A 24072-nucleotide genomic window follows, 5' to 3' on the forward strand; every position below is an offset into this window, starting at 1 on the left:
ATAAATAAAAAAAAAAATAATTTTGGTAATAAAAATGCCCGAGAATTTACTATCAGTTTGACGCTATTCTCTGCTCCTTTGATTTCCTCGCGACCACATAACTCTTCTCCCTCAACTCAAACATAAAATCTTCCCTTTCTCCATTCCCTTATCAAACAATCATCATCATCACCCTCGAAATTCCTCTTTTTAAACTCTTCGTTCCAACATGAAACTCGAAACATGGCGCAATCACGCGTGAGCAAGAGCAACTAAAATTTCAATAACAAGCAATCGTTACATTCTTGTAATTAGCGGGTAAGTTGATGACTGACTTACCAAGCTATCTTTAAGAAGCTAACACTGGACCTGATAATAAAGTTCGTAGTATAACCCTCGGCGCTCGTACAACACTACCAGCTATTTGCAACATTCTACTACTCCAACCCCCTTCTTGGGATTGGCGCATTAAACGTTCTTTCAATTCACGCAGTTCCGTTCTAAAATAATCACAGATCAATTTTAAGCTAGTGTTTTCCGCTCATGAGCAATCAGTAAAAATATTTACAATTGTGAATTGTATGCTTCCTGCATGTGTTCCAGGGCTACCCCTCCATCAACTAGTTGAGCTTCCAAAGAAATTATTCGCAAGCTTAAATTTCTCCCCATATCTTCGCTTGATTTTAAGCGTTTTAACAACTTGATTTTCTCATCTTCTTTAACTTTTAACTCTCTACAGACGCAGAATTTATATTAAAATAACGTGCAAATTAACGAGGCTCACATCCACTGAATTTACTTTGAATATCGTTCTATCTGTTCCTGCGAAGATTCAACCAGAGCAGTCTGCGTAGCGAGTTTCAATTGTAAATCCTCCATGCATGATTCAGCTTTGTCTGCTCTCATTCCTCGTTCCGTTGCTAACGTTTCGCTGGCCGTCACCTAAAAGAATCATTATATTTTTCTAACACATATTCAACAAACAAATGCTATAAAAATCAATCGGTAAGCAAGCATTTTCTGTTATGAAACTATCAAGATAAAGCACGAAACATCGCTATTTTATATAAAACAACAATGTCACGAATTTTTGTTTCGATCGCAAGCCGAGTGGGAATTAATAGGTCAAGTAATATCGATCCCTTTTCTTAGTACGAAAGGAGTATTACGCGATATTGAGTCACCAATAAAACAGAAAAGGTATGACTCAACGACGAAGTACATATATCCTTTCGTGCGTTGACCTATCTAACAAGTACATCAGTTTCTTATTAGCGCCCTTGATCTATACATATTAAAATACCTTCACGCAAACGAAACAAAGAAAAGATTTTTTTCAAAGTTTAATTCTTGTAGAAAATATAGAAGTTTTCAAGAGACGCAAACTTTCTTAAAAATTGTAGATAATTAATCCTGTAACGGTTTTAAATGTTCGTTCTCTGAGTTTGAAAGGGTGAACGGATGATGACTCATTCGTTCATAGAAAAGAGTAGAAATCCGCATTGAAGCGAGACTTCACCCTCTTTGCGGACTCCTCTCTCGCGAACGTAACAATGAGTCATCGAGCGAAATCAATTTTTACAGTGGTATGGTATGCAAGCTCGCGGCAAACGCTACTCTTTATTATTAAATCTTGCCTATAGACTATAACAGAAAACTGTTTAGAAATCTAGCCTTTTCCAGGAGTATATTTTTATCTTCCCGTAACTTCAACAGCTTTTCTCGATCCTTCGACATCTGCATGTCGAGCGCATGAAGGTGATTTTGTGCGGTGAGTAGCTCGTTTTGTACATTTTCAGCTGCGACTAGCCTCTCCTCGGAAAGCTCGGTCAAACGCGTAATCTCGTTTTCCATTTTTACTTTTTCCTGCAAAAGAACGGTAACCTAGTTCGTAAAAGCAGGTTCGGTGCTAAGTTGATTTTCGTAAATCCCCGAAAGTATCTAGAACCAGTTTCATCTATGTTTGTGTCGCCGCGATACAGTTTCTTCTTTCGCTTCACAATTAGCTGCTGGACCGATGCCAACTTCTCGCTTGCCTGTATAGTGTACATATAGTAATTAATGGCTCGCTACGACGCACATTGCCATTACATCTGATAAAATAAGTTCTCGTTTATGTATAAATATGCAACCATTATAAAAAGTCTTTAGGATAGTTAGCCATATCGTTTTTCAAGAATATACTTAAGTTTCGAGAAAATAAAAAGTAGAAAGATTTTGTTAACAGAGAAATAACAAGTGCAGCTATTAAACTTATTTAGAAGATATTCTTGAGTATCGAAGGCCAAAAATGCCAACGTCTTGGTAACTATATTATTGCCTGTGCCAAAACTCGTGTCGCGAGCTCTTATGCTAGCGTCATCCCTCTAGTTAGATACACGTCATTGAACTCTCATGTTCATCGTCCACAAGATGTTGAGCATGTATAGCTCTTATTCCTCACCCGCGCACAACGTTACTGCTTTATGTTAGGAATACGTGAATATGTATTTTCTTTTCCCTCTATTCTTTAATTAATTAAGTAAAACATAATTATTGAATCTTATCTTTAAATAAATGCTATAAGGATTACCAATTTCAACGTATTCTTTTCCTTCGACATTTCGTCAAATTGGATCTTGGCACGATGAACGTTGCTGGTCAGTTTACTGACACGGATATTCTCCGTGTCGAGCAATCGACGCAGAACAACGATCTGTAGATGCAGGTGTTCGATCTGTTGGCTCAAGTCGTCGATTGTGCCATGTAGATATTGAACTTCGCTGCGTCTACGTCTCCAAGCATTTAACATAAGTACATGACACACCAAATTCGCTGCTTTCTTTGAGTTTTGAAAGAACTGGCAACACGCTTCCTCCGATTCTGAAGTCGTGAACCCGTCCATCCACTTCCTGATACCAACACTGATTCCCATTTCGTTGCTAATGGTGTCCTTAATTTTATCATTTTCTTCAAGCTTTTCTATGAAGCTACTATCTGATCTACTGTCTGATCTAAAGTACAAAACAATTATTATTCGATTACGTTTAAATCGTTATAAATTCCCTATAAACTTTACCTAAGATCGCTATTTTCAGCCTCCATTATTAAAGATGAAAAATCGATCATGGATAAACTCTTTTTGCAGCGTGAGGTATCAACAGCATGGAATATCGAGCATGTTAAATTATCCGGACAACTTTTCGTCGTGTTAATTGCAGTTGTTCGATTAATAGTTGCAAAGCTAGCCAATCTGACAAATGTCCTCGGAGGACGATAGTACCGACTGGGTCTCTGACATCTTACAGGAAGTTGAGAGTACGTTAGAAATTTATGTTGCATGCATCTTGTCAGCCTTTTCTTAGTAAAAAATTGGTTTGACTCTTCCCTGGAACTCGTTGAAGCACTCAGGGAAGATAAGCTTTTCGGAGTGATCGCAATTTCTGGCATCACTTTTCTGATTCACGAATAAACTCTCTACAAAAGCTATTAATGTTGTTTATACTTGTCATGGAGACGTAATAAACGAGAGTAATGCGACAGAAAAGCATCATCGCTCTCGATAGCAATGCGTATATCTGTACATATATCTATGTATGTGTAACACGTGTACATACATATATATGTAATATTTTTGATAAAGTAAAAGATTGTATTTCTTACAATTCTCCCCAAAATAATATGCTTTCCTCTTCAATTTTATATTTTTATAATTTTCAATTTTATATATTAACAATTTTTCTTTAATTTTGTGTTTCACAGTATATAAATTGTCACACAATTTTATGTCTTGGATATAGTACTTCGTAGGATTGCATAATCGAGTACACCTACGACGACGAATGTAAGGAGCGATTAAGACTTATGTAATGTATAGATCTGATTTACAATATAATTGCAAACTATAAACAACTCACTTTATTCGCAAAAATTGGTAAAAGCTTAAATTAACATAGTACTACGATTTAATAAATAATTTGTGAAAATAATCCTAAACGATACCAATTAGGATCGAAGAAAAGTCATGATTTTTAGAACATAAACGACATTGTAAAACGCGATACGATACTTGTTCGTAATAATTATTATATTTTTCAATAGCTCAAATAACTAATATTTTATATAACTTCAAATAAATTCATTACCTAACGCTCTACAATTTCACATGATAAAGTAGAATTATGTGACGTGTCTGCATGAGTCATTGGGCACTAAGCACCTAGGCACTAGCAACCTATCTACGTTCCTGAATTTTAATTTACTACAGGATAAATCCGATGAACCACAAACACAAATTTATTTTCAGTCCAATATTATCACGTTCGTACCAAAAAACACTCTATCTAATGATTGAACGTTAATAATCATCAATCTACGAGTCTAATACGAGAAAAAGAAATGAAACCTGTATGAAACATAATGTGAAGAACATTAACAGAACATCAAGAATAAAATGTTAAAGTGTTCGACGTCATCGATATATGGATTTCGAGGAAGTAACTACGAAGCGTAGTTACATGCCATATTATACATGCCGACACGCGTTCTCTCGTTTCGAGTGTTAGCTGTGGGCCGTGAGTATAGAAGCATCAGAGTACGCGTACTTGCGCGTATCCACGAAGCGTACATTGCTCTGCTCCTACCATCGAAAGCAACGAGCATGTCAGTACTGATACAAAGTCCGAACGAAATGTTGTTCCGCGTTAAGTCTCGTTTCTAGTCACGGCCGTGCACGCTCTTATGTTGCGTGCAAATGGTGTGCGCAGCAGTGCTTCTCGAATAAAGGAATTTAATCGCTGATCTAAACATTAAATCGTGTTTTTTCAAATTACTGCAGCGGTGTGCATTCAGTGTGCGTTTTATCAAAGAAACCTCAGAGACGCAAATTTTTCTTGATAAGAGAATTATTCAAAACAGTGCGCGTGCTTTCAGATTCGAAAGTGCTTTACTATGTTGATCAAACTGCAGGCAAGTCTTTCTCGTCACATTGTCCTACGATAGTTTAATTATAGCTGCACGGCTTGTACGAACCTAGGCTTCCCAAAATAATGATTGGATCAGCGTAGCATCCCTCCTTGCCCTCTACTCTCGTTTCTCTTCCCTTGGGACTTGGGACACTTGTGTGCAGTGCCTTTGGAACTATACCTGTGAACAGCTGTCGTTCCGCTGGCTAGAAGTTTAACACAAAACTTCTATCCATGATCATTAACTTGCGCTTATTTTTCTCGCTGATACTAATAAAAAATTACGCGTAACACATTCTGCGTCAATCACCGCCTACATTGCGACATAAATATATATTTTCCGCCAAGATGCGCGATCCACGCTTTTGAACGTTCGATTTTCTTTACATCGAATAAATCGATCTGGCAATCCACCTCCTCCTCTACACTATCGTTTTATTTTCTCCTAGGTATTTATCGTTCTTCAGGCACTTGTCATCTTATTCTTATTTTAACAAAACGCGCGCGAAATTTTTTTTTGCTCTATGCTGCGAAATTTCTGTGAAGTGTTGGTTCATGTGGTTACTTTTCCTCCTTTGACAAAACGTTCAAAACACACATCAAGCAGTAAAGAAAATTTTTATGACTTGTTTATTGTTTTATAATCATTGTTATTTCAACAAAATTGTTAAATAGATTTTTTTAACAACAATGAAATACAATGTAGAGGTACTATTTCATACAAAATGACAATGTATGTTGAAACAGAATTTATTTTTCAGATGGCTAATGTTCGATGCATTAAACAGTAAGAGGCATGGAACAATTCCATGATATGAGTGATGGAAATATAAATATAAGTGATGTCAGTAAGTGTTGAAAATTTTATTATATGTTTATATAATTTTCATATTAAATGTTTCAAACTATACCTAAGATTCTTGATACAGTTGAAGTCATCCAAACTACCGATCCTGGATTTGTGGAATGTAGTGGAAAGGAGGATCAATTGCCACTGGAAATGAACACTGGGAGGTTATTGCCATATGTTGAAATAATAGAACAGCCAGCAAGTAAAGCTTTACGTTTTCGCTATGAATGTGAAGGCAGATCGGCTGGTAGTATACCAGGAGTAAACAGTACACCAGAAAACAAAACATTTCCTAGTATAAGAGTAAGTAGTAAGAGCAAAATATAGAATATATTTGGAATTAGTATAATATGACAATAAATAATACTTATTACAGATAGTTGGATATAAAGGTCGAGCTGTAGTTGTAGTATCATGTGTAACAAAAGATCAACCACACAGACCTCATCCTCATAATCTTGTTGGAAAGGAAGCATGTAAACGTGGTGTATGTACAGTAGAAGTCTCATCAGAAAATATGACAGTCACATTTGCAAATCTTGGTATTCAATGTGTTAAGAAAAAAGATATCGAAGAGGCACTTAAAATAAGGGAGGAAATTCGTGTAGATCCCTTTCGAAGTAAGCTGAAATCCAGTAGATTTATGTAAATGTGTTTGACATAAAACAAATTATGTTTCATTTTCTAATAGCTGGCTTCGAACACAAAAGACAACCTACTAGTATTGATCTAAATGCAGTGAGATTGTGCTTTCAAGTTTTCTTAGAAGGAGGACAAAAAGGAAAATTCAATGTGCCATTACCACCAGTTGTATCTGACCCTATATTTGATAAAAGTATGTTTAAGTTACAATTATATGTTATATTCAGTTTCAAAGGAAAATTAATTGTTTAATTTTGCTTTAAATAATTAAATATTTCAGAAGCAATGTCAGATCTTGTGATATGCAAGCTCAGTCACTCTAATGCGTCGGTCGCTGGTGGTATGGAAATGATTTTATTATGCGAGAAGGTTGCAAAGGAAGATATACAAGTTAGATTTTTCGAGGAGAAGGAGGGGCAGGTGATTTGGGAAGGATTTGGTGATTTTCAGCCCGTTCACGTACATAAGCAAGTATGTACGATGTTTAATGTCTATGTAGAATGTTGCGCGTTGTATATATTATACATCTTCATTTAATTTAAATTTGATTTATGTTAATAGACAGCAATTGCATTCAAAACACCCACATATCGCATGCAGCAAGTGGAGCAACCGGTGCAAATATGCATTCAACTGAAAAGACCGTCGGATGGTGCGACGAGCGAACCATTACCTTTTCAGATGTTACCTCTCGGTGCAGGTAGGCCTGCTTTCTGGTCTTTACGGAAAGCATTTGCCAGGAAGAAAACAGATTATAGTACATTTAGTAAAATCTTAGCCACTGAATCGGCATTATTTTCAAACGTTACCCCTAAATTTCCGCGTAATGTCGATGAGTATAATAATAATGATGATTTCAATGTAAAAAAATCGAGTAACAAAATTTCTGCGTTACGCGCTTTAAATGATTTATATAACGTAAAAAATACATTAGATTCTTGTAATGGAAATATAGAAATGAATCAAAATATCTCACAAAATGTAAGTCATATTAAAAGCACTATTATAGATTATCAAAATAACGAAATCCCAATAAATGAAGAGAAACAAACTAGAGAAAATGAACAAATAAATAGAATGTACAAAATTGATAATAGATATATAGACAAAGAAATGAATGATGACAATTCGGGAACTTTAACTCGTACTAAATCCGATAGTACCGCTGAAAACACGTGTGTATTTAAGCAAAATGCAGATATATCCAAAAATAATTCCGATTGGTTCGACTATTCGGAAGTGGGAAAATGGGTGCAAAAGGGTCAAATGTGTCTCAAGGAGAAAGATAATGAAACAGATTTTAAAACAGAAACAACAGAGGATTGCAATAAGTCCTTCAATGAATTATTGACACAAGTAGCTGAATTAGATCAAATATATGCAGATACACATACAAAGTTAGTGCAAGCAGCCATTGAACAGAATACAACGGATCAATCTATGGATATTGACGTTTGCGATAATCAAACTTATACCAGCTTACAAATGGCTATGAAAAATCCTATTGAATTTATTGATTTACCAAACGAGAGGAAGTATGAGGACGTATGTATACCAAAAGCAGATGTTAATCAATCTTGTCCTTCTCCTCCAATAACTACGAAGAGAGATGGAACGCAGGAAACGGAAGAGAGATTACCGCCTTTACCGCCGAAACGAATCCGCAAAATGCCTTCTATGCCTCTTCTACCTCGTCCTATATCCTCTCATATGACATCTGAGTCATTCGTTGAAGCACCAAACAAAACTTTACCTTCTCTACCTGCTACTTTAACTAAGAACTCAAAACAAGGACTATTTTCAAAATTGTTCGCAAAGAAAGCAAAGAAAGATAAAGACTCAATTTCAAATGTATCTAAAGAAAATAGTCAGCCTTTGTGTTCTACAGGAAATGTTTCATATTTGACAACAAACAATACTCCAACTAGCCCACAATTACAAATTTCAAGACCTAGTGCAATAAGTACTAATAGCGTTAAATCGCTTAAATTGGAAGGCGACGAAACACCACCATATGGAATTGAATTAACGGAAGCTGAACATTATGCATTGTATACTGCTATGGCACCACATGCAACTGTATCAGAATTTGATGAAATGTCCTTCTATTATAGTCCAGTAGAAGGTGGAAAAATTTATTCTGAAAAAAAAGAAACGTAATTTGCTTGAACGTTTAATAGTGTTGTTTCTAGTCTACTACCATTTGAGAGTGACATTTTTCTCCAGTAATACATTTTTAGAAGCGAAAAGCATTGTAATTGAATGAAGCTGATTATTTGCAGTTGCAAAACTTAAATTCTTGTAACTTGAATGTACTTGTGTCCTTAAGAAAGAGATGCATTTTATATATTTCAAATTTATTACGAAAAGAGGATATATGATAAATCTGTGTTGTGCTATCTTGATTAAAACGTTCTGAAACAAATTCAATACTGTTCTAGTCAGGGTACAAATTGTTACTTTGTTTCTATAACCCTTTATATGCATCCTAAAAAGTAGCTGAAGTATAAACTCAGCTGATACTCGTTGTTTATTGTCGAAGGGTTAGCGTTTTTTCTAGTCAAATTTTACAGTGTTGCTACTTATATTTTTAATCTTGCGCATTGCTTTTTACTATTTATGACAAGTTGTTAAGTTTTTTTTATAGCGTCCCAAGGTTATAAGTACCACTTTGTTTCTAGTTTTAGAATAAGTACTTAATTTATAATAATAATATGAAGATCATTTTATTTGTTTGTAACTCATAGTTATTTTGTACCAAAGATTTAATCAATTGTGCAGATGTAATGTTTTCAGTGGTAGGGAATTTTGAAGTGAAGCTCGTAAGCCCTTTTGCCTTCAGAAAAAATTGATATAATAATGTTTGTAAATCACGTGGTTAATGTACAATCATTTATAGATGATCCTGGTTCGTTAAGGCGAAAGCGACAAAAATTTAATAACAGCCCAAATGCGCTAGTTTTGAGGCATGTACAGACAGAAGCTGAGAAGCGTGAGTATTTTTATCAAATTGTCTTCAATTCTACAGCTTTGATGGGAATGGGTTTGAATAATGTTATTGGCGTCGTCGAATCTTCAAAATTGTTTAGAATACATTGTACTACATTTACGCGTTTTACTTCTTTGGAACTAATTTTCATATTTACATTTATCTCATACTGTATGCAAGAAACGAAGGCAAGCTATCTCAGTGATGCCAGCAATCAATATGTTGTGCATTTTCTGAATGGGGTTATTAGCCCGATTTGTTGTAATGATTGTTGTAATGAATATAGGAAATTTGTTGAAAGTTCCAAAAATTTGATCTAACTTGTACATTTGGAACATGTTTACTGTATTTTTACAAATCACGAATTTACATTTGTCAGAATATCTATGTTTCAGCGCCCTTAAATCATGTCATACTAACTGTACGATTAATCCAATCTCTTTGCACACTGGAAACATTCAAATTTAAGAATCTTATATTTATGATGTCATATTTTACTCGTCAAATTTTGTACAATAGTGCCTAAAATTACAAAAGATTGACTTAAAAGAATTATGAAAAGTTTCCACTGTGCAGAGTGATGTATGTATTTTCATGGATTCGAATCCTCATCGTAAGAAATACTATACTCATATATATACATATATATATATATCTATATATATTTTCACGCACTGATGAAGAATCTTGTTTTATACTTTTTTAAGAACGTATTTTATATAAACGTTTGGAATTTGTATTTGAATGATTGGAGGGCAGTGACTTTGTACATTTAAAAAGAAAGTTGTATTTTTGTAATTATTAATGCTGATTACGCGAATGGATACTATTTTTATATCCATTAATGCGATGACAAAAATACTTACATTGTTAGCGATAACGCAACATATGAAAACGGGCTGTACAACTTGAATAATATGCAAGTATTCTGCTCTCGTATAAAAATATTGTACTTAAATACTCAGCAATATAATGATAAGAATAGAAATTATGTGCAATATTTGTATGGCAATAGAGATTTTTATAAACTGCTTTGAGAAAGAAAAAGGCTATATCTATATAAAAAAATGTATGACTTATATATACAGAATATATCAATCTATATATACACATATATACATCACTTAATAATGAAAATGACGTGTTTTTATTCTGCTCCCAATCAATTTCAGATTAAAAGAATGATATTTATATAAACAAATTTTTCAGGTACGATATGATAATATTAGTTTAGTTTGTTGATATTTGCTAATCAATATTGACTGTATTTTTTATTACAATACAAGACACTCAATTTTTATAGAGTGACGTTTGGAGTGAAAATATATAAAATTGCATGCATCTTCTTTATAACTGATCCTTCCCCTTCACTTAAAAATTTCGCTTTTTAAATGTAGCTTGATCATTTTTACTTTTACATTTTTATAATTATGTGCTTTTTAATCATAATGTGCATTTTTCTTCTGAATAAATTCTACCATATTATTTTAAAATATCGTGTTCCAAAATTAACATAATATAAATCGTACTGAATCTAACAAATTTATAAGACAAATGTTGTTCATTTGTAGTAAGTAACAAAATAACGAACTTGTATTGCTTTAATTATTCTTCTATTAGTAGATATTTATTTGTTGTATCGCAATTGTAGATGCTGCTGCGTTAAATCAACCGATCCAATACAATTTTAACATTGTCAAATCAGAAAAAATATCTCCGTACGGAGGCTCAGTCGGAAGTGGAGGATCCTTTCCCTTATATTCTATGGGAGCCACTTCTCCACAACCGCAATCTAGTATGCAAACGTTGAGGTAATTCAAAGTTTTTATATAACTATTGCTTAAAAAATAAGTAGTAGTAGTAGTAGTAGTGTATAGAACAATGGATCTGAAAAAATGTCAATACATTATACAGGCCACAAGTATCGCCAGGTCGTGTATCGCCGATGGAGTACAGTCCATACAACTCAGCACTTATTCAATCACAACCATCACCGCAATATCAATCAACAAGCAGTCATATCGTACAACAACCATCAACCGGAACGTATGCACAACAACAATTTCCATATGTAGATGACATATTACAAGTACACCCGCAAGAACAATTAGTGTTAAGCAGAGTTACATCAAACTATCACGAAGAATTTCAATCGTTGGACAATGCTGGTAGTATAAGTATTTGCACACATTATTACATCAATCCATTATTATACCATTATTTTGAAATAATAATTTATATAGCAGGTGGAGTGGAAGGGGCAGATGTCACAAGTGTTTTAGACATGGACAGTCGACAGTACAGTTTTGATTTAAGTTTTAATCAACTTGATTCGGCAGAACTCGCCGCTTTTGATACCGCTCTTTCTGAAAATTTATCCAGTGGATTATCCATTTCAGATTCTACCAAGGTATTGTATATTACAAATCTGCTTATCATGTGATAGTATCAAATGAATGAGAAATTAATCTCTTATTAAATCTAGCCGGAAACGAACAAAGAGATAAACACAGGATCAAGCAACATCGAAGAAAGTAATAACATGACCGATAGTTTTACAAGAATTACTAATAACACTATTCAGGAACTGTGCACTCTAAATAATATGTATAAACCAACGCGGGAAGTTAACGACTGAAACAGCTGAATATTTTATTGATATTGATATTGATAACATTGTAAAAAACGTTATATAAACATTATTCTCTAAACAAAAATTTCTTTGCATGAATACATGTATCATGTAATTAATATTTAATTGGTTGTGATTATATCGCAGTACATTGTTGTACGATCTTGTAAAATACTTCTTCAATCGATAATCAGCTTTAAACACTGCTGATATTTTTATATAATTTTTAAAAATCGCTGTTTCCAATATCTTGAATGGAATATTTATCGATTAAGTGATATACAAAATGCTGTGACTGTGATCAAAGTATATTGAAATCTACATGTTTTGACGTGCATGCAAAGTGTCTGAATATGAATTATTGTATAAAATAAAACTCATAGTTTTCATAGAAGAAAATACAGTGTATTATTGTAATAATAATATATTGTAAGACAATCTGCATGCAATATTCGTACAAATTATTTAGTTAAAATAAATATCCACAAACATTAATTTCTGTTATATCTCGTACGCTTATACAAACGTTTGATTTTTATTCTTTACACATTTATGTTTACTACAAATTTGTAAATATATATATTTTGTATTAGGAGTAATATCAGAACGTATTGCTCTGCTCCTAATGTATATCCGATTAAAAAATTTTCAATAATACATGTTCCGTCCAGGTACGTTGATTTATATTTAAACTCTTTTGCCTTAAATTTTAGTATTATATAACTACGGTTACATTCTGCCGTAGATTTTATACATATAATATTCATGGTGTTTTAATTTCCCGGTATCCGATGTATCATTACCTTAAAATCATTATTACAGGAATTATTTTATAAATAAACAATATGTATATACCAGATATAAATAACATTATACTTAAGTACATATGTTTACTATATATACAATTACATCTAAGAATACATTATAATTTTACATACAATTATACGTGTAAATAAACATAGATATTGGAGTTCAATAATTTTTATCCTGTGTATCACACACTACGTACATGTTTTATTGTAAATTATTTTTGACTATTTACACAACATAGCCACATATAATTCTTAATTTGTATGTACATATATAGAAGGTATGTAAAAACAATCTTAGTCTAAATTAACTTTGAAAAAGTGAGCTGTCGATTAAATATTAAGTAATAAATAGGGAAAGACGCGTTCCTTCACAAACACGTGAAGAATAAAAAAACATCTGTTGTTTTCCAAAATGTATTTACTTAAAAATACAATGAAAGTTCAATTCTGATGGAATGGGCAGAAATATAGTCTGTGGTATCGGTTACTGTTTACGTCGAAAGTGATGATGCGATGGTATCCTGTACAAAAGTAGTTTGAACAAGACTTATGAACACACAAACCAAATTCTTAGCCTAGGATTTCATTTACCTTTAATTGTGACATGTTTCATTACCAGATTCATTTGGATTCTTAAATTCTTTTTTTCTTTCGCTTAATCCTTACCTAACAAATGTAGGGATGTAACGGTATTTAGGCGTTCAGCCTGATTGATTTAAGACCCGTTAGCACCAGTAAATAATTTCCAGAGTCGCGTGCAGTACTAGAGGATAGAAAAGTTCCGTGATCTCCAGCTCAAAGTACAGAACGCAAGTCTATCCTCATATCTTTTGAACATGTTGCAAACGGGGCTTGGTATTGTATTAATAAAATTAAATGGACCTATGCTTATAGTGTATGTATTGTATACTATGAACGCTAAAGTACTCATTTTTGCTCGGGCACCTGTACTTCAAGATAGTTCTTTGTCAACATAATCGTCAAAATACTATCTTGAAGTGAACACGTGTAAATACATCAGCAGATTGTGTATAAAACAGTACAGTAACAGAGTTCTGGAGATGACATGGCCTGTAAACAATACAATAAATTGTTATGTTTTACACATCGTTATTTATGGTGTGTACTCGAATTTTATTTTTTTCAGTGTAACGTCGAATAAATTGAGTTTATCATATAAACATGTGTATACAGACCACTCCATCTCCTCAGTTTCTATGTAGCAGAATTCAGTCCACGAATAGCAGTTTTTTTTTCATTTTTTAAATACTGCTATTACTGTTATTTGTTTTCGGAAGTTAAACCCATTACTACTTACGAGAACGAATCATTTTCTCTGATCTAACTGCGTTTTATTTAACTATCTCATTCGAAAATATTTGTACATTAAAACGTGGGACATCGTCTCGCATTCAAATTATCGTTACCTTTATTTATTATGCAGCTATGGTACAATGGTATCGTAACCGCAATGTCTCTTCACCCATTTCTTATCTACCAGTCTCCCGAAATAAGTGGTGACATGGACCATTCCATTTGCAAAGATCCACCGACTTTAGCACAAAGAGCATCTATATTTCAATTGTTGGTAACCAGTGAATAGTACTATAACTCATATATTAAAAATTATCTGACACCTTTAATAATTCTATGGGTATGTCATTAATAAGACATTGATCACCGTGTGCACAGGCGACCGCCATAATGAGAATACTGTCACCCGTTCTGCGACAGTCAACGAATCATTGCTCGAGTAGTCCATGACAATGAAGTCAAGATAAAACCACAGTACATAAAATACGAATAAATTACGATCAAATGAGTGCAGTCGAATAGGGAGAGTGTTGTAGTTAATATTGTACCCTCGGGATAACTTTTGCGTTACAACTTTGACGATTTTTGAAATGCGCTACGTGACTTCGTTTTAAAATTATTAAGTAAATATAGGAAAAGTATGTATTAAATAAATTGAATATTTACTTTGAAAAAATAAAACATTATTTTCTGCAATGCTTTGTAAAATAAAAATTCTCTCCCTACTCTATATACTCGAAGTCTAAACCATAACAACACCTCTTCTCCACGTTATATTACGTTACATAATATTATCGTTAATAATAAAATGTTTCTTACTCCATAACTTTATACATATTATGTATAATTATTATGCAATGTTAAAGTCACACAGTACTCATCCACACTACCTAGCGCGAGCGTTATATTAACCTTAATTTTTCTCTCGGATCGAACAGGAGCACGAAACAGAGATTTCAAAGACTATCAAAATCTTTTTCATTTTTCTTAATATACAACGAATGTCGAGAGATGTCCTTCTGGCTTTATTTATTTATTTATTTGCTATTTTTGTTTCTTTACGCATCACTTTATCTATTTTATTTATTTATCTCTTTTTAACCGCTCGCGCTCTTGCAAAGTCATTGCAAATACACATATAGGTTGAAAAGGAAAATCAATCACGCGCACAAGGTGAGAGACATTCGTCGAACTACAAACATAAATTTTACCTCAAATATAAAAAAATCACTCACAAATGTTCATTTTACACTATTTAAATACAATAGAGCTTTTTATATCTTAAATAAGTTTCCGTTATAAAATTGTCCCGCGAAGAAAGCCAGATGACAGCAAATACCAGTTAATAGGTGGTTTGAATAAAACGATAAATCTGTCTTGGGAACATACACGATATACCAAACGTACGGCTGTGCATGAAGCACTTAGGTATTAAATGGAATCAACATGTACAAGCTCCTCAACGACGAATATACAGTTTTAATTCAAACTACCTAATAGCATTTGGTGATGGCTAGACGACCAGAATTGCGAAGAGCCAAGACAGTAGAACTGCGGCTGCTTCTAATGTGTGTCAGCCCACCACAACTCCGGTGAGGTGGCAATTTTTACTCGTAGGTCGGGAGGCAATAGGGTTTGGGCACGATGGGTATTCAACATTGCTACCAACCACTCAATATGAGAGTAAGTGTTTGCTGAGAAGACTGCCGAAGATCGACGACGGTGCCATGTGCCTACCTCCTTTCTTACTTACATACTCTTCTCTCCTTTTTCATTATGCGTCTTCCTCTTCATCTTCTACTTCTCCTTCTAATTCACCTTCTGCGTCATCTTCCTCTTCATCTATAAACAAAGGGATTCAAATATACTATATCTTTACCCAATCATGAATATCGATTCCCTTGACGCACAAAGATTTATATGTCACTAATAATGTTTCGTGAAATAGTGGAAAATTTCTTAATTCACCTTCACCCTCTTCTAAATCTTCTTCTCCTTCTGGTATGTCATCATCTTCGTCATCTTCTTCGCCATCTCCGTCGACTTCTTCTTCCTCTTCGACTTCCTCTTCTATCTCTTCTTCTTCTACCTCTCCATCACCATTTTCTTCTTTCTTCTGTTTCTTCGTTTCATCATTTTTTTCCTAAAACATAAAACAACGATTATATGTTTGAGCTTCCGGTGAATATTTCTATTTCGAGGTTTTCAATTGAAACGACATTAAAAATAATTCTCTCATTTCAACTACATTGCCATACGTTCAAAATTCATACATTCTAGAAAGAAGTAGAAGAATTACAGAGATAAAGAGAATCCTAACAGCGACCGAAAGATAAAGGAGAGGGGGAAACGGATGAAGGCTCCCTTCCCGCCAAGAACCATAAGGAAATGAAAAGTGGAGGGGATTTTCCGTTAAAATATGGCGAAACAGGAAGGTACAAAAAACAGCGAGTTCTTTGATGAGAAAGAAAACAGCAAAGACAAGAAACAATTAACAAAAAAAAAAGTTTAAAAACCTTGGAAAATTTTTAAGTTAAAATCGATGTTAACTATCGCTAAATATGAAACTTGATAACCCAGTAGGCGTAATTAAAAAAAAGATAGCGATAAATATAGAAGTATATATTAAAAAAAATCTGTCCTAACTTAATTCGTTGATGTGACAATCTTTTGGTGCATAATTTGTACATTTGATTTTTAGTACATATTTGAAATGAAAGCCTACTCTAAAGCTCAATCTTATCAAAGTTACATTTATGTACAGCTAAGAAACGTAAGTCATTATAAGAGGTTCATATCGAATTCTAAAACTGGACAAACAAAAATAAAACGATAATGTTTTGTAAAGTGTGTGCTTCACACGATCCTTGAAATGCCGGTACCTTAACTTGTGTTCATACAGCATTACTCGTGACCAGGGTGGATTGTCTGTCGTAATAGCATACACGCGCCGTGTCTATCGGCGGTACGAGGAAAGAGGGCATAGAAAACTCACAGAACTGCATCATCCAATCAAAGGGTCGAATCGACTAAGACTAGATGGTGGGAGAAACGTAGGGATTGGCAGACGACTACGATACATGTTTGTAGAAGGGGATGTGTTCGTGCTGCGTAAAGCACACGAAAAGGAAAAGAGGGGAGAAGAGAAATACGAAGCAGCGTGCCCGGATATCGTGCATGGAACTAAGAGTCGCTCTGATTTTCAAACAAAAAATATGTATATATATAATTCATATATTATGTTTATATATTGTAAAAAAACTGAATATATGTTGAAGTATATAAATTCCACTGTTCTCTTCGTCATCGTACATCTAAAATTGTAGAATCATCGCGAATGGACAGTCTCAAGGTAATCGTCTCATATTATCAAATGCTTTTATCAAATGAAATGTAATATCTCATTTCACAAACTTGAATACTAAGCACAACGTATAAATATTAATGGTTATTAATTTCACTAATAAGAATAAACGATATTTTTACAATATTGCTTAAGACGATATGGTGAAATGTAAATAGCACGTATACAAAATTCTACACGTACTATCAAATGACGAAAAAAAGCCTGTAATTCATAAAAAACCATTGTTGTTCGGGAAGTTAAGTGTTATGACTGAAACTTGAAGTTTTTTTTTAACTAGAATCTGTTGGCAACTACTTGCTACTACTATTACATTCATGACGCTACGATGTGGTTTACAACAAACAATAAGCGACAGTAACGTACAGACGCCAGTAGTCACGAAATGACTATTTTGTTTATTATCCCGCATACACGATTACCTATCAACTTATTACTAATCACGAGGTCTTACAGATAACCCAACGTTCATAACCTATCATATAGACTCATTTCATTTCTCTCGCCTGTCGGGTAAGCCATGCCATGAATAATCGTTATATAATTCTTCTGTAACACGTATTAATTTGATCATATTGAGTTACCAGAAGCATTTTCGCTTGCCAAGACGAAACGAAATTAAATAGATGTGAAGTAAATAAATTAAGAATCATTAAATGAGAATACTAATGCAATCATGGGATACTAATTTAGTGAGATAAGAATTAGGCACTTATCTCATTTTGTATAACAATAGTACTATTAAATTAAAGGTTAAATATAAGTATATCAAAAATATTACGCAGAAATTAATGAAATATAGAAAGAACAATATTGTTGTCCGCCAAAAATATATTAACTTTTTACTCATTCAATAAATATATCGATATTCGAACCTTATTCGAAATTCCCGCCTTTTTCTTCACTTCCATGTTCTTTACTATCTATATGTGCTTGCATCATAGAATCTGCGAGTCCCGAGTAATATTCATCGTAGTGATCACGTAATTACTTGCATCAAGGCATCAATCATAAATGATAATAAATTTCATTTATGAAACTATCTAACTAATGATTGGATAAAACTGGAATAAAATACAAAAAAGATTTAAATAAATACTGCTAACGGTTTTTATATTTTAATTAAAAGGATGTTATCAAGTACAATACTAATGGGAATATTTGAATTTATTCCGAACAAGTACGGCTGTGGTTTCCACGTGACATACTATTGCCGCTGCGCGAAGACACCGCCACGACTTTCTACAATAACGGCCGAAAGTGTGGATAACTGACATTTTCGACCATGAATTTCACCTTACAATTTTTATAATGGTACTCGTACAATGTAATATCAAGGAAAAAATAAGCAGTTCCTATCACGACGTCGAGTGACGATCCGATTTAAGATGAAAAATTACAACGATGTTTTCTCGAAGGTTCGTAACACTACGCGGTATGCTACGAAAGAACAGGGAGGCAGGAGAGACATGGGTATATAATACATGGCGTTGCTCTGCTGGCTGTGCGCGTGGGGTTTTCGATGGAAAGAGAGAACCGAACGCCGACAGAGTCGCGGGCAGAAGGGGAGAGAGGGAAGCAAAGCGAGAAAGGAAGCCTTCAGCGCGGTGTTTATGCACGCAGATCGGTAAACAATTTCAGAGCAACACGTCGACCTGAAACAGATATGTGTTAGTCTATCGATCGTCCGTCAGACACGATTAACCCTCTTACAACGAATTATCGATCAATTACGACATAGAGAGTGAGAGAATAAGCGCGCGCGCGAAAAAGAGAGAATGAGAGAAGAGGAAGGAAGAAGATGAACGAGCAAGCGAGAGAGCACAATGAACGCGGGCTTGGTTTCGGGCGCCATAATGGAAACCGACAGCGGTAGTGGTGGCGGCAGCAACGGCGGTCGGAAAAATGCGCGGGATGCTCACTTTTCCTAGCTATAACACTGATATTCTAGATAAAAATGGCGTCCATCTTGTGGAAAGAATGCCAAGTAATATGAACCATAGTCTCAACGAAATTTACAAAACCTTGGATACTTATAGAAAGCTCTGGGAGTGCATAACACGAAAACATAATCGAAATGAGCACATGGCGCTAGTAGTTCAGATATCCCGCCCGAATTTCGCATTCACATTAACAAAATACAGGCGAAAGACAATATTGAATCTGATATTAGCTAGATCGGTAATTATAGACGACATTGTAACAACAGGGGTGATCAACCAAACCATCGTGCTCGTGGTAGCCACGCGAAATACGATGGCGTCCCTCAGATTACATCAAGAAAACATCGCAATTACGTAGTCATTTTTCCACTCCGAAGTATACACAGAAACGAATGTTTTTTAACATTGTAAAAATATGAAGTTTAATGAAAATGCCGGCCGGCATCCTATCTTCTCTTCCATGCCATCAGTCGGTTGAAACGGCCACTCGACTGCCCGCCCACCCGTCGTTTATCCACGAAAATATAACGATATCGCGAGTAGAATAGAAATTTATTATCCCACGTTATAAGACACAGATATTTACGTAAAATGTGTAAGGAGAAAAATTAGATCGGAAGAATGTTCACGAACTTTCATAGGCTTATATAAATACGACACCGAAATGGTAGACAATGCCGTGATCAAGCAGCGTGGCGCGGAAGCATGGTGTAAGCCGGCGTGTACGTGCTTTCGTGTGTACGTGTATGCTTACGTACAATCGTGAAAAAGGTCGAGAAAGCGGTACTTAAAAAATGAAGTGGGAAAAGCGCAACAACTCACCTCCGCTGGCCTCTTCATTCCTTTGATCTCACACTTCGCGTCTCCGGAAGCCTTGTCGTTCTCAGTCACCTTCTCGACAGCGACCTCGTTATTTTCCTTGCTACTCATGGTGAATCGTGCGTTGAGCAAGATGCCTGCGTGTCGGCGTTACAAGTGATGAAAAAGATAGAGAAATGTGTACACGTAACAAAACTCCGTGTCCTCGCGCGGCGTCGGTTTCCGGCGAAATGCCCGAGAGAGCAGCGTCGTCAGGCGAAAACCCAAGGGGCAGAGGAGGGGAAAAAGAGGGGAAAGGAGGATAAGACAGAGACCAACCAGTCAGGAGTGGAGAGTGTCGTGTACTGACGACTGTGGCGCGAATAGCGCAAAGCGGACTACTACCCGGTCTCAGCTCGCTTCTAGCATATCCAACCTGGCTTTGTTCAAAAATGAAGATGGCGCGGGTTTGAAACTCGATAAATGCCTGATTGGTTGAAATCATAATATCCTTTCGCGACGTGCCACTGCACCTAATTGGAAAGGTTATAACACTACATAATCTTTTATTATTTCTTATAAAAGTTTTCCACGTAATCCATCCACCTGACGTATAAATAAAATTAAATCCTGCGGAGGACGAGGGGTTCGAGAGTTCGTGGCCTGAGTTTACCGTCTGGTTCGAGGCTATGTCGCTCGATTCAAATAACCTTTGGTGTACGAAACATTTAGATCTTTTCCAACATTTCCTTTGTAAAGAAATCGAAATATATATAAAGAAAAACCAAAATTTTAAATGAAGCGAATAATTATTTCTGTATACTTTGAAAATTATTACTTTAAAATGTATATTGCAAGTAATATATTCTAAAGATCATGGCGGGAATTATCCTATAGATAAAAGAGCCAAGCTTTTTGAATGATGCAGACGCACATCTGTCATTGAAAATTCGACAATGAATTGTTGTTTCATTTCTAAGATTTTTATTTGTGAAAGATATCTTACAAATATATTAAATATGTACGAACTTTTTCATATTAAACTAGAACAAAAATGAATCCAATGATCATTACAAGTCAATTTAATTAATTATTTAGAGAATTACTATCCATTTGTGTAAGAAATTACACGATAAACAGAACATTATACATCAACATCATGTTTTTTCTTTTATAGTTAAGCAATATTTTTTAATCTCGATAATCCCTGAATATGTAGAAGAAATTTTACTTTACTATAATAGATAATAAGTCGTGAAAAATAAATAAATTGATTATAAAGAATAACAGCGAAATAAATATTATAACATAATTGCTGTTATTGATTGAGCGTCTTATATATTAAACCAATTTTGATGTCGGCTATTAATGGCGTATATCCAATATGCAATCGAAATTTTGTCTTGGAAAGAATTAAAAACAGTTATATTTGTTTTTACTATGATTTTGCTTGGAAGAAATTTTGTAAAATAATATCACGTTAAACACTACATTAATACTTATATCCTTTAATTAAACAAGGACAATAAATTTTCGATTTTGTATAGTGTACAATATTTGCGCATGCGCAAGCATATGTATGTCATTTCCGGCAAAGATACATTTCCTTTTCTTTCTAAACATTCAAGATGGTACGTAAACTTTCAATTGGATATATACATAATTTATCCATGAATTCAATCATAATCTTATTGCAATATTACTTTTAACGCTAAATTTTACAACGTATATTATATTTGTGAAAAATTAGTATAAATATTCTATAGTTTTTTTTTTAGACAGAAGTAACAACTGTAACAGTATTAACATAACCTCCAAAAGTGACATTTTATTATTGTTTTTAGAAATGAATAGAGAATTAATCGATATTAATAAAATATTAATAAAAAAAAATAATTTGAAGTTAAAAGAAATAAAGAAATCATTTTCGTTGTATATCTGGAAATAAATGAATAGCATGGTGCCTATTTCAATGATTTCAGGTAAATGTACCGAAGCAAAGACGCACTTTCTGTAAGAAGTGCAAAGTGCATAAACCTCACAAAGTAACACAGTATAAAAAAAGTAAAGAACGTCATGCATCACAAGGTAGAAGACGTTATGATCGTAAACAACAAGGTTTTGGTGGACAGACGAAACCTATATTCAGGAAGAAGGTATATTTTAAAAATATTGATTTGATCTTAATTCTAATAATATAATTAAAATTTCATGCTAACTTCACGTTTCTTATGTAGGCAAAAACTACCAAAAAGATTGTCTTAAGAATGGAATGTACAGAGTGCAAATATAGGAAACAAATCCCTCTTAAAAGATGTAAACATTTTGAATTAGGAGGTGATAAGAAAAGAAAGGTAAGTATATTGTATGTAATTCTTCCAAAATATTTTATGATATATGTATATATTGACTGATTCAATAATGTTCTTTTTCCAGGGACAAATGATTCAATTCTAGGATTATGTATGAAGTTATGTATGTTAACTTTCTATGTGTATTTAATAAGAAATGAAATAAATCTTCTGGAATTTGTATAGTTGTTTATTTTATTAACTATGTTTTATAACGTAAAAATATTTCACGTGTTCAACAGATGAATATAGTTAAGTATTTAATCTCCTTTATTCTTACCATTATCTGTAGATTTCACTTTAGAAGCTGTTTGCTGGGAATCACTGTTAATGTAAGACAATGATGGTGTTAATGACTTCAATAAAGGTACAATATCAAAAATGACGCACAAAACAAATTAAAATTAGAAAATGTTTCATTGCAAAAGGAATTACTATCCCATATTATTTCTATTCATTTTTTCATATTTAAAAATATACATTGGTTAATTTTTACTATTACATTTTATTATAAATTTGAATTTCAGTTATTAAAATTTTAGGACATTTTAAGTACAACTTACTCTAAAATAGATGAATCCAATCCTTCTTGTTCCATCTTTAATTTGACAGCTTCTTTTGGCACGCCAAAGTGTACCATCTTTAAGTATTTTTCATAGCGTGGGTCTTTGTTCACTGGTTGCTTTTCAGCCTGTGTATCTTCAGGCTCATCTGCTTTACTATTATCAGGTTCATCTATTTTAGGTGTACTTTCTTCCTCCTCTTTACAATCTTTATTTTTTATAACACTTTTTGTACTTTGATCTTGTTCCAAGACTGGAACAGATGATAACTGTAAAACATGAATAAATTATCAAAAATTATAAATAATCTTCTTAAATAAATTCATTTGTATAAGTTACTCAAAATAATTAATAATTACATACCCAAGACTCTAAAATTTCTAGTGAAGCCTCTATCCTCTGTAATTTGTATTCAAATTCCAATAATCTTTCTTCGCATGATAGAGTAAATTTGTTAAGAAATGTTACAGTATGCACAATGAAATGATTAATGAAAGAAATTGTCCTTTTTTGATTAATTGGTGGAACCTGGCAATAAAAATATAAGACGTATAAAAAGGTGTAAAATTGTCTGTTATTATGAATAAGCAGCAGAAAAGAAAAAATGCTGAAATCCAATGTCTGCACCTTTGTACAATCGATAGTTGGCTCGATTATTGGTATTTTGTAATCATTCATTGTATGTTTCAGATGTTATTTCTTGTGTTTGTTGTCTAACTGTCAAACGTCATGAACTTTTAACGCATTGCTCCCATGGATCATGTAGGACTCGCGAAAGGATATGTTCACTAAAAATCGAAATCTTTCATCTGTAGCAGAATACATCTCCTCTAGTGAAATACTCTGCGGATAACGTACAAGAGGCGGGGTATTTAAAGTGTATTACATTACA

At 33.8% G+C, this 24072-nt stretch overlaps 5 protein-coding genes and 1 long non-coding RNA gene across 14 annotated transcripts; 3 read left to right on the plus strand and 3 right to left on the minus strand.

Annotated features, from left to right (window-relative positions):
- Window positions 1–110: 110 nt before the first annotated feature.
- LOC138181846 (ELKS/Rab6-interacting/CAST family member 1) lies at window positions 111–5063 on the minus strand. Of its 3 annotated transcripts, XM_069117168.1 has the most exons (8): window positions 4104–4211; window positions 3038–3788; window positions 2552–2972; window positions 1654–1845; window positions 779–921; window positions 548–712; window positions 319–479; window positions 111–251 (listed from the first exon to the last, which is right to left on the minus strand). In XM_069117168.1, the coding sequence occupies exons 2-7, from the start codon at window positions 3406–3408 to the stop codon at window positions 329–331; spliced, it is 1443 nt and encodes a 480-aa protein (XP_068973269.1). In that variant the 5' UTR covers window positions 3409–3788; window positions 4104–4211; the 3' UTR covers window positions 111–251; window positions 319–328. The 3 variants fall into 3 exon arrangements, with proteins under 3 accessions (XP_068973269.1, XP_068973268.1, XP_068973267.1); XM_069117167.1 differs by lacking the exons at window positions 1654–1845; window positions 4104–4211 and adding an exon at window positions 4990–5063; XM_069117166.1 differs by lacking the exon at window positions 1654–1845.
- Dl (dorsal) lies at window positions 4385–12692 on the plus strand. Of its 7 annotated transcripts, none has more exons than XM_069117165.1 (12): window positions 4620–4926; window positions 5684–5770; window positions 5852–6075; window positions 6149–6392; window positions 6464–6607; window positions 6695–6885; window positions 6976–7114; window positions 9314–9406; window positions 11055–11214; window positions 11318–11571; window positions 11650–11813; window positions 11889–12692. In XM_069117165.1, the coding sequence occupies exons 2-12, from the start codon at window positions 5719–5721 to the stop codon at window positions 12039–12041; spliced, it is 1818 nt and encodes a 605-aa protein (XP_068973266.1). In that variant the 5' UTR covers window positions 4620–4926; window positions 5684–5718; the 3' UTR covers window positions 12042–12692. The 7 variants fall into 7 exon arrangements, with proteins under 7 accessions (XP_068973262.1, XP_068973259.1, XP_068973263.1 ...); XM_069117164.1 differs by having other exon boundaries at window positions 4623–4926; window positions 11647–11813; XM_069117161.1 differs by lacking the exons at window positions 4620–4926; window positions 9314–9406; window positions 11055–11214; ... (1 more) ...; window positions 11650–11813; window positions 11889–12692 and adding an exon at window positions 4385–4532 and having other exon boundaries at window positions 6976–9274.
- Window positions 12693–13247: 555 nt separating this feature from the next.
- LOC138181850 (bacchus) lies at window positions 13248–20679 on the minus strand. The gene is made up of 3 exons (XM_069117171.1): window positions 20291–20679; window positions 16130–16304; window positions 13248–16003 (listed from the first exon to the last, which is right to left on the minus strand). The coding sequence occupies exons 1-3, from the start codon at window positions 20396–20398 to the stop codon at window positions 15936–15938; spliced, it is 351 nt and encodes a 116-aa protein (XP_068973272.1). The 5' UTR covers window positions 20399–20679; the 3' UTR covers window positions 13248–15935.
- LOC138181852 (uncharacterized) lies at window positions 17340–20358 on the plus strand. Its single transcript, XR_011173619.1, has 2 exons — window positions 17340–17513; window positions 18655–20358. It is a non-coding gene; the product is annotated as an uncharacterized LOC138181852 (long non-coding RNA).
- A 1131-nt stretch (window positions 20680–21810) lies between the features above and the next one.
- RpL36A (ribosomal protein L36A) lies at window positions 21811–22798 on the plus strand. Its single transcript, XM_069117173.1, has 4 exons — window positions 21811–21897; window positions 22249–22422; window positions 22504–22620; window positions 22703–22798. Exons 1-4 carry the CDS (start codon window positions 21895–21897, stop codon window positions 22721–22723), a joined length of 315 nt encoding a protein of 104 aa, XP_068973274.1. The 5' UTR covers window positions 21811–21894; the 3' UTR covers window positions 22724–22798.
- CCDC53 (Coiled-coil domain containing 53) lies at window positions 22787–24029 on the minus strand. The gene is made up of 4 exons (XM_069117170.1): window positions 23808–24029; window positions 23544–23708; window positions 23181–23449; window positions 22787–22941 (listed from the first exon to the last, which is right to left on the minus strand). The coding sequence occupies exons 1-4, from the start codon at window positions 23856–23858 to the stop codon at window positions 22878–22880; spliced, it is 549 nt and encodes a 182-aa protein (XP_068973271.1). The 5' UTR covers window positions 23859–24029; the 3' UTR covers window positions 22787–22877.
- Window positions 24030–24072: the final 43 nt, after the last annotated feature.

This window comes from Bombus flavifrons, chromosome 7 (assembly GCF_040668555.2).
Source record: "Bombus flavifrons isolate JBK064 chromosome 7, iyBomFlav1_principal, whole genome shotgun sequence".
In the NCBI taxonomy this organism is placed as follows: Eukaryota; Metazoa; Arthropoda; class Insecta; order Hymenoptera; family Apidae; genus Bombus; species Bombus flavifrons.

Bases quoted from the DNA above. Each gene is read 5' to 3' on its own strand.
- Dl (XM_069117161.1), top strand. From the start codon at position 5,719: ATGGAACAATTCCATGATATGAGTGATGGAAATATAAATATAAGTGAT. The intron at 6,076-6,148 runs GTAAGTAGTAAG...TACTTATTACAG, and splicing joins AAACATTTCCTAGTATAAGA to ATAGTTGGATATAAAGGTCG. The intron at 6,608-6,694 runs GTATGTTTAAGT...TAAATATTTCAG, and splicing joins TGACCCTATATTTGATAAAA to AAGCAATGTCAGATCTTGTG.
- LOC138181846 (XM_069117168.1), bottom strand. From the start codon at position 3,408: ATGCCAGAAATTGCGATCACTCCGAAAAGCTTATCTTCCCTGAGTGCT. The intron at 922-1,653 runs GCTAGATTTCTA...TGATTCTTTTAG, and splicing joins AAAATATACTCCTGGAAAAG to GTGACGGCCAGCGAAACGTT. The intron at 713-778 runs GTAAATTCAGTG...CTGCGTCTGTAG, and splicing joins CAGATAGAACGATATTCAAA to AGAGTTAAAAGTTAAAGAAG.
- CCDC53 (XM_069117170.1), bottom strand. From the start codon at position 23,858: ATGAATGATTACAAAATACCAATAATCGAGCCAACTATCGATTGTACA. The intron at 23,709-23,807 runs GTGCAGACATTG...TTTTATTGCCAG, and splicing joins CAACTATCGATTGTACAAAG to GTTCCACCAATTAATCAAAA. The intron at 22,942-23,180 runs GTAAGTTGTACT...TTACATTAACAG, and splicing joins TTGGATTCATCTATTTTAGA to TGATTCCCAGCAAACAGCTT.
- RpL36A (XM_069117173.1), top strand. The intron at 22,423-22,503 runs GTATATTTTAAA...TTTCTTATGTAG, and splicing joins AACCTATATTCAGGAAGAAG to GCAAAAACTACCAAAAAGAT. The intron at 22,621-22,702 runs GTAAGTATATTG...TTCTTTTTCCAG, and splicing joins GAGGTGATAAGAAAAGAAAG to GGACAAATGATTCAATTCTA.
- LOC138181850 (XM_069117171.1), bottom strand. From the start codon at position 20,398: ATGAGTAGCAAGGAAAATAACGAGGTCGCTGTCGAGAAGGTGACTGAG. The intron at 16,305-20,290 runs GTGAGTTGTTGC...TTTATGTTTTAG, and splicing joins GAATGAAGAGGCCAGCGGAG to GAAAAAAATGATGAAACGAA. The intron at 16,004-16,129 runs GTGAATTAAGAA...CTTTGTTTATAG, and splicing joins AGATTTAGAAGAGGGTGAAG to ATGAAGAGGAAGATGACGCA.